Raw genomic sequence first — 9184 nt, forward strand, 5'->3', positions numbered from 1 at the left:
GGGGTGGGGCTTGAGATGGGAGGAGGGGATAGGTGGGAGGAAGGACAGGTTAGGGAGGCGGGGACAAGCTGGGCTGGTTTTGGGATGCAGTAGGGGGAGGGGAGATTTTGAAGGTTGTGAAGTCCACATTGATACCATTGGGCTGCAGGGTTCCCAAGCGGAATATGAGGTGCTGTTCCTGCAACCTTCGGGTGGCATTGTTGTGGCACTGCAGGAGGCCCAGGATGGACATGTTGTCTGAGGAATGGGAGGGGGAGTTGAAATGGTTCGTGACTGGGACGTGCAGTTGTTTAGTGCGAACCGAGCGTAGGTGTTCCGCAAAGCGGTCCCCAAGCCTCTGCTTAGTTTCCCCGATGTAGAGGAGGCCACATCTGGAACAGCGGATACAGTATACCACATGAGCAGATGTGCAGGTGAACATCTGTTTGATGTGGAAGGTCTTCTTAGGGCCTGGGATGGGGGTGAGGGGGGAGGTGTAGGGGCAGGTGTAGGGGCAGGTGTAGCACTTCCTGCGGTTGCAGGGAAAAGTGCCGGGGGTGGTGGAGCTGGAGGGGAGTGTGGAGCGGACGAGGGAGTCCTGGAGAGAGTGGTCCCTCCGGAAAGCAGATAAGGGTGGGGAGGGAGAAATGTCTTTGGTGGTGGGGACGGATTGCAGATGGCGGAAGTCTCGGAGGATGATGCGTTGGATCCGGAGGTTGGTGGGGTGGTACGTGAGGATGAGGGGGATTCTGTTTTGGTTGTTATTGCGGGGAGGGGGTGTGAGAGATGAGTTGCGGGAAATGCGGGAGACACGTTCGAGGGCGTTCTCGACCACTGAGGGGAGAAATTTGTGGTCCTCCAGCATCTGCCGTTCCTACTATCTCTGGAGCTGAAGCAACACAGCAGTCCAGGCAGCATCAGAGGCACTCAGAGACAGTAAGAACTGCCGATGCAGTTGTGAAGAAGGGTCCCGACCTGAAAGGTCAGCTTTCCTGCTCTTCTCATGCTGCCTGGCCTGCTGCGTTCCTCCAGCTCCACACCGTGTTATCCCTGCTTCAATATAGCGGTGTCAAAACTGTAGGATGTCCGAAGCATTCTACATCCAATTGAAGCATTGTAATACTGGAAAAGTGACAGGCTAATTTGCACACAGCAAGCTCCCAGAAATAACAATGCGATAACGAACAGATAATCTGCTTTCTGTGATGTTGACTGAAAGATAAATATCGGCCAGACCCAACTTCCCTGCCTTTCTTTGCAATAGTGCCACAGGATCCATCTCATCCGTCTGAGAGAGCTGACAGAAGCTTGGTTCAACATTTCATTTGAAAGTCAAAAAACTGAAAGAACTGCGGATGCTGAAAACCTGAAACAAGAACAGAAATTGCTGGAAAAGCTCAGCAGGTCTGGCAGCATCTGTGCAGAGAAAGCAGAGTTAATGTTTCGGGTCCAGTGAACCTTCTCCAGTTCTGATCTCATTTGCAATTTCTGCTCTCATTTGAAAGCCAATTCCTCCGAAAATAAAGCACAGAAGTGTAAAGTTGGATTTCTGCGCTCAAGTCCCTGTGGTGAGACTTGAACATACAGCCTTTTGGCTCAGGGACAATGTTTGTTTATTTAGAGAGTCACAGAGATGTACAGCATGGAAACAAACCCTTCGGTCCAACTCATCCATGCTGACCAGATATCCTGAATTAATCCAGTCCCATTTGCCAGGATTTGGCCCATACCCCTCTAAACCCTTCCTATTCATATACCCACCCAGATGCCTTTTAAATGTTGTAATTGTACCAGCCTCCACCACTTCCTCTGGCAGCTCATTCCATACACGCACCACCCTCTGCATGAAAAAGGTGTCCCTTAAGGTTCCTTTTAAATCTTTCCCCCACACCTTAAACCTATGCCCTCTAGTTTTGGACTCCTCTACCCTGGGAAAAACACATTGGCTTTTCCTCCTATTTGTGCCCCTCATGATTTTATAAACTTCTACAAGGTCACCCCTCAGCCTCCGATATTCCAGGGAAAATAGCCCCAGCCTATTCAGTGTCTCCCTATTGCCCAAACCCTTCAATCCCAGCAACATCCTTGTCTGAGTTTCTGCTGTAAAGTTGGCGATTAAATTTTATGTGACTGCAAGCAAGGCATTTCATTTGCTGTCTCTCTGTCTCTCTCTCTCTCTGATTCTCTTCCATGGCCACTGAAATAGGCCACTCGGCTTATCTTCACTGATTCTCAGTTCCTGAGCTTCAAGTAGCCTCCTTATCTCACCCTCTGTCATCATGGGAGCTTTCTTTTCCTGTCCCCCATCTCACTTTAGCTCACTGTGTCTTTGTTGAGGAATCATACAGCCATAGGGGAGAAGCCATTCAGCCCACTGTTTCCAGTGCTGGCTCTCATTATACTCCTCCAGCAGCACCCCCTCTCTTTACCCCATCTTCCTTCTGAAAGTGTGGTGCCCTGAACCTGACACATTAATCCAATCAGGACTGGAGTAATCTATTATCAAGGTTTAGCATGACTTCCTGACTTTCTGGTCTGTCTCCTTTGTTGCCCTTGTCTTTCTAGATGGAAGTAATTGTGGGTTTGCTGTCTGAGGATCTTTAGTGAATTTCTGCAGTGCATCTTGTAGATGGTACACTCTGCTAATACTGAGCGTAGGTGGTGGAAGGAGAGGATCCTTGTGGATGTGGTGCCAATCAAGCGGGCTGCTTTGTCCTGGATGGTGCCAAGCATCTTGAGTGTTGGAGCTGCATTAATTCACAGTTCAGTGCTCATATGTGTATCTCTGCTACCTGTCCATGATAAATGTAAAGATGTAGAAAAGACAGACAGCAGAATCTGGAGGGCTTACTGAACTAGGGCAAACTGATCGTTGAGCACAGCCTGGAAGCTGGGAAATCTGTTGGAGGTAAGGTTACCGGGGAAGCCCGTGGAGAGATTTGAAAGCAACAATGAGCATTTTAAAGCAACAATGAGCATTTTAAAGTCAAGATGTTGCTTGACCCAGCCCTAATGTTGCTCAGATCTCATTTGTGACTTTAGTTGGAGCTGTTTCGGAACTGCAGCGGGGATGGAAACCTGATTGGAAGGTTTTAAATGCAGAGTTCTAGGAAAAATGGGAATGGCATTATAGTGATTGCAATGAGGTCAGCCATGTGGACCTCATAGAATATGAGTTCCCTGATTGGACCAGATTAACAGACCCAATCAGGGAGCCCTGGCTGACAGACATAAACAGGAGTGTCAAGGGTTTTGCTCACTCTGAAAGCTGGCTCTGAGGATGCTGGACCAGTGTCAAGTACTATACTGTAAATAAAGGGGGTCTTGGTGACAGGATACTGGCCTCTGTGGTGTTATTTCAGGCATGACTTCACACGCTGAAGTGTGACAAGGAAAGGAAATTTAGAAATGGCAGTAACTCACAAGCTTGGTTTGACAAAACGAGCAATGTCAATAGATTCAAAGAAGAGTGAGACAGCTGTAGATGGGAGAGAATGGTCATTAACGTTGGTGAAAGTGGGGATACAGAGCAGCAGCTCACTCTGAATAAAGTGAAGTGAACAGGAGTTGGATCTGATGAATGAGATTAGAGAAGGCTGAAACGGATTTAGAAGAGAGAAACTTTAGAGTATACAAGTATGGGGTAGAACAGTGGAGATGTTTTGAACACATTGTAAGAGAGGGACATGGCAGATCAAAGACTCTCCCTTGGTGGCTCAAAAGGTGACAGTATCTTCAACCCTCCAGATCCTGCACACTGCAACTGCCTCCCGGCCTTACCTTCACTTCCTCAATTATGGCTCTATTTAAAAGCCATTCGTTTGACCAAGCTTTTGGAGCTTCAATCATTCAACCCTGAACCTTATCTTCTCTGTCACGGTGACGAATTCTGTATGTTTTTGCATCTGCAAAGGTCTTTGGGCTATCTTGCCTTGTTAAAGTCACAATGTAAATGCAAGTTGTTGTTATTCCCATCAAAAAAAAATTGAAAACAATTTGGACTTTGTAAAATGTGGTTAGGTGTCCTTTGCTTGTTCACAGCTACAGGAGACAACAATGCACATTGTGCCCAAATCTGTCACCTGCATGAGATCTCGCAGAGCCAAAAATGTACAAAAGTCTGCCAAATGCTTTTCTGTGATTGGTTTAACTATGCTATACAGTTCATTCATGCAACAGAAAGCAAACACTTTTCACTTTAATCCTGGCGACATCTATTTTGTCATCTGGTTCATTTATACTCTGCTCTAAAAGCACTGAAATTTATAATGAGAGCTGGCATATATTTTCCACATCTTGCTGAATGCGTTGTAAATATGCAATGCCAAATCTGCCTCAAATGCATTTTAAATTATGAAGATATCCCAGCAGAGATCTAGTCATGTAAAGTCATAGTTTCCTAGGACATATTTTGTTGAAGCAGCCTTTAACAATATACGCCAAAGGAATAACAATTAGCTTCAAGAAATACAACATGACTGAAAATTGCTGACAACAGTTGTTGAGAAAATAGTAGACCATAAAACTGAAATTAAAAGTGCATTCATTCCAACATTTACATGGACTGATAAGCAGTGTTCTCACACACCTCAAATCCTGCTTGAGGACTTGAAATCTGCAGGACTCATAGAATCCCTGCAGTGTGGAAGCAGGCCATTCGGCCCAACAAGTCCACACCAATCCTCTGAACAGCATCCCACACAGTCTTGCCCACTACCCTATTCCTGTAACCCTGCATTTCCCGAGACTAATCCACCTAGCCAGCACATCCTTGGGCAATTTAGCATGGCCAATCCAACTAACTTGCACATCTCTGGACTATGGGAGGAAACCAGAGCACCCAGAGAAAACCCGCAGAGATATGGGGAGAACATGCAAACTCCACACAGGCAGTCGTCCGAGGCTGGAATTGAACCCGGGTCCCTGGCACTGTGAGACAGCAGTGCTAACCACTGAGCCACTGTGCCTGGACTCAATATTGAGTTCAATAATTTCAGGCCTGAACATCTTCCTCCATGTCCGTTACTCACCACTACACCACAGGCCCTGTCATGACATAAAGTTATAAAGTCATACAGCGCAGAAACAGACCCTTCGGTCCAACCAGTTCATGCCAACCATAATCCCAAACTAAACAAGTCCCACCTGCCTGCTCCTGGCCCATATACCTCCAAACCTTTCCTGATCATGTACTTATCTTTCAGCATAGTTAACACATTTTCACCCACTCATTACCCCAGTAACACCTATCCAGCTTTTCCCTCTTCCCTGGCTGACTATCAACCATCCCTTTCTCTGGCTACTTCTTTTTTCTCTCTCTGGGCTCTGCCTCCACTTATTCACTCAACAGCCTTCTCCCCCACCCTCTGTTATCAACATCAATACCACTTTTTCCTAGATGCTATCAGTTCAGAAGAAGGGTCCCCGGAACTCAATGGTGATTCTGTCTTGTCTCCACAGATGCTGCCAGACCTGCTGAGTTTCTCCAACAATTTGTTTTTGTCTCAGGAACCTTTCCAGCTTTCAGAATGTGCACTTTGGCAAATAAGTAATGATCACCTTTTCTGACCAATTCTGAAGCTGAACATAATGGAATAAATGGAGTAGTTTTAACTATTGCTTCATGGGTTCAATGTCCCACGCACAGAGGTCAAAGCTGGTGTTTCAGTGTTGTACTGAGGGAGTGCTGCACAGTCAGAAGTGTCTTATTTCAGAGGAGATGTTAAACTGTAGTCTGCCCTCTCGACAGTATTTCAGAAAGCAAGGGAGTTATCCCTGGTGTCCTCGCTAATATTTATCTTCGACCAATATCACTGGGTAATTGATTCACTACCATATTGCTAGCCTGTGGGAGCTTTCTGTGCGTAAATTGGCTGCTGTGGTTTTGTTTTACGTGGGTGCACTTCAAAAGTGTGTCATAGACTGTAAAATGCTTTGAGGTATGACATAGAGGCGCGTTATAAATGCAAGCCTCTTGTTAACCATACAAAATGGTCATTTTGAAAATGAAATTAAATGGTAACTTATTGGAAGTGTGACATGCTGGTGAAGGATATTTGTGTGGGTGCTGTGGAGGAAGTACTTGATTTCACGGATTCTCAACCAAGAGATTTGACAGCCAATGAAGTGTAGCTACTACTGTAACATAGACAAACATGGTAGCAAGTCTCCACACACAGCAAAGTCTCAGTAAGAGCTAAATGACCAGATAAAAGTATTTTCTTTTGCACAGTTTTGGTTCAGGGATAAATGTTAGCTGGAACATTGAGAGAATTCGCTCTGAGCAGCTTTTTGTGAATTTCTAACAGCCACTTGAGGGGTCAGGTGGATGTTCAGTTTATTGCATCATCTGAAAAACAACCCTTCTGGCAGTGCAGTACCTCCTCAGTAATGCTGTGCAGTGCCAGCCCAGATATGAAGTAAAATCTCTTGACTGTTGAACTCAGAGGTGGGAACACTGCCAATGGCTCGAGACTAATGCCACTAACCAAACTGGTAATAATACTAATTAATACGAGTAACTACCAGGTAACATTGTGCACTTGCCTATGTTGCGGCTTTTAATAACATGGCCAACAGCGACCGGCAGTGGGATATTGTTCGAACCATCAACCTTAGACACAACTCCAAATTGAACATCGGGGATAGTAGGAACTGCCGATGCTGGAGAATCTGAGATAACAAGGTGTGGAGCTGGATGAACACAGCAGGTCAGGCAGCATCAGAGGAGCAGGAAAGCTGACGTTTCGGGTCTAGATCCTTCTTCAGAAATAATCATTTTCTGAATAAGGGTTCAGACCCGAAACATCAGGTTTCCTGCTCCTCTGATGCTGCCTGGCCTGCAGTGTTCATCCAGCTCTACGCCTTGTTATCTCCAAATTGAACGTGATAGGAAATTCTGATAACTTATCTAGCACCTAAGCTGTATTTACTTTGGCAGTGTTTGCTGACACCAGAAGCTACAAGCAACTACACATGCGTGCTTATTGGGAATGCACAGGACCATGCACCTGGATGTCATATGTGACATCATACGGAAATGCATTACTCAGGGTGCTCAGGGAAGCACATAATTTTGAGCAGAGCTTCAGTGGTGTGGAGACCTTAGCCATGAAGAAGGTATTGTACAGGTATCCCCAAGTAATATAAATAATTCAGTGGCATAGCCTACCTCATCCATTGAGGATTTCTTGGAATCTTCATCATCGTCTTCTTCCTCTTCACTTTCTGCTTCTCCATCACCTGCAAATGTTTGTCAATAATTAACTTGGATGTTACTTGTAGCAATGGTCAATCAATACAGTCAAGTGCCCGCCCAAAAATTAACACGATGAACAGCATTGTGATTTGCAACTTGCTCACGAGCAGACCATACAGAGGCTTCAGCAATCCTGGGGGTAGGATGGATAGTCAGAGCGCCTGTTCTACAATAATGTCCAGTAATACCCGCCAGAACTGCTAAGGTGTGGACACCTACGGTGAAGGACAAAACCAGGGTTGGTAAAAGCCATCGTGCGCAGCATTCATTGTGAAAACCACTCAGTGAGAGTACTGAAGAGTGACAAGTCCTCTTGGAACAGTACTCAAGGAAGAATCAGCACATTGATGAAAGCACTGGGGGAAGAGCATCTAATTGGTGGAGATGTTGAAGAAGAGAAAGAATTGTTTGGAACAAGCCGATTATGATTGCTTGCAGAAGCGGGTTATTTTATTATCTACCATTGTTTGATATGCAAACGTTAACATTATCCATCGAGGCCATTAACGAGAGACTGAGAGATCATAAAGAACAATGTGACAATTGCTGAAGAAACATAAGAAATAGGAGCAGGAGCAGGCCATCCGGCCCATCGAGCCTGCTTTGCCATTCAATAAGATCATGGCTGATCTTTTCATGGCCTCAGTTCCACTTACCCACCCGCTCACAATAATCATTAGTTCCTTTACTGTTCAAAAATGTATCTTTGCCTTAAAAACAGTCAATGAGGTAGCCTCATCTGCTTCATTGGGCAGGGAATTCAACAGATTCACAACCCTTTGGGTGAAGAGGTTCCTCCTCAACTCAGTCCCAAACCTGCTCCCCCTTATTTTGAGACTATGCCCCCTAGTTCTCGTTTCACCTGCCAGCGGAAACAACTTCCCTGCTTCTATCTTATCTATTCCCTTCTTAATTTTATGTTTCTACAACATCCCCCCCTTAAAAAGAGACTGAATAATGTCGGCAAACATGTTGTACTGGCTCAGAGATGGTAAGAACTGCTGATGCTGGAGTCAGAGATAACACACAGTGTGGAGCTGGAGGAACACAGCAGGCCAGGCAGCATCAGAGGAGCAGGAAAGCTGACGTTTCGGGTCGGGATCCTTCTTCAGAAATGGGTCCCGAGCCAATATGTCAGCTTTCCTGCTCCTCTGATGCTGCCTCGCCTTCCGTGTTCCTCCAGCTCCACACTGTGTTTTCCAACCAACATTTGGATCTTTTGGGGGAAGTGCTGGCAAAGTGGAACGAATAATCCAGCAGCCCAGGCTAATGTTCAGGGGACACATAGTCAAATCTCACCACAGTAGCTGGTGGAATTTAAATTAATAAACCTGGAATGCAAAACGAGTCTCAATGATGGTGGCGATGAAAACGTCATAAGAAAGCCCCGTCTGGTTCGCTATTTCAGGAAGGAAACTGGATATCTTTATCCATGTAGTTGGGGGAAAGGGCAGGGATGTGGATGTGAGGAGTGTCAGATCAGCCAGGATCCTATTGAATGGCAGTGCAGGCTTGAGGGGCCGAATGGCCTACTCCTTCTATCTCTTGTGGTTGACTCTTGTTTGCAGCTGTGACGCTGGAATGGTCTAGCCAAGCCAAGGGCACTTAGAGATGACCAACAAATTTTGGATGCGCCAGTGACTCCCACATCCTGCAAAGGGACACATGGTGTTTGAACATGGCAAATGCAACAGGTGCAAGTTCATTTTCCTTCAATGCTCACATCTGCTTTATTGCAAGATCACATTGGAAGCTTACTTTGAGATTTCTGACCTCTTGCAGAGATATGTTACTTTCAGAGTGTTCTTACAATCCTTCTTTTTCTGAACAATGGTGTTCCACAAAATACATAAAACAAACACTCATGGTAAACAAGATGCAGGGCTGGATGAACACAGCAGGCCAAGCAGCATCATAGGAGCAGAGAGGCTGACGTTTCGGGCCTAG

The 9184-nt window shown here is 45.7% G+C and overlaps 1 protein-coding gene across 1 annotated transcript in view; it reads right to left on the reverse strand.

Annotated features, from left to right (window-relative positions):
• Positions 1-9184, reverse strand: part of LOC109930283 (1-phosphatidylinositol 4,5-bisphosphate phosphodiesterase beta-1-like) — a 601524-nt gene that overhangs the window by 120300 nt on the left and 472040 nt on the right. The window contains exon 13 of the mRNA XM_048600897.1: positions 7151-7221. Coding sequence (XP_048456854.1) covers positions 7151-7221 — 71 coding nt within the window. The remainder of the gene's footprint in view (positions 1-7150; positions 7222-9184) is intronic.

Source organism: Rhincodon typus, chromosome 9, assembly GCF_021869965.1.
Source record: "Rhincodon typus isolate 14 chromosome 9, sRhiTyp1.1, whole genome shotgun sequence".
In the NCBI taxonomy this organism is placed as follows: domain Eukaryota; kingdom Metazoa; phylum Chordata; class Chondrichthyes; order Orectolobiformes; family Rhincodontidae; genus Rhincodon; species Rhincodon typus.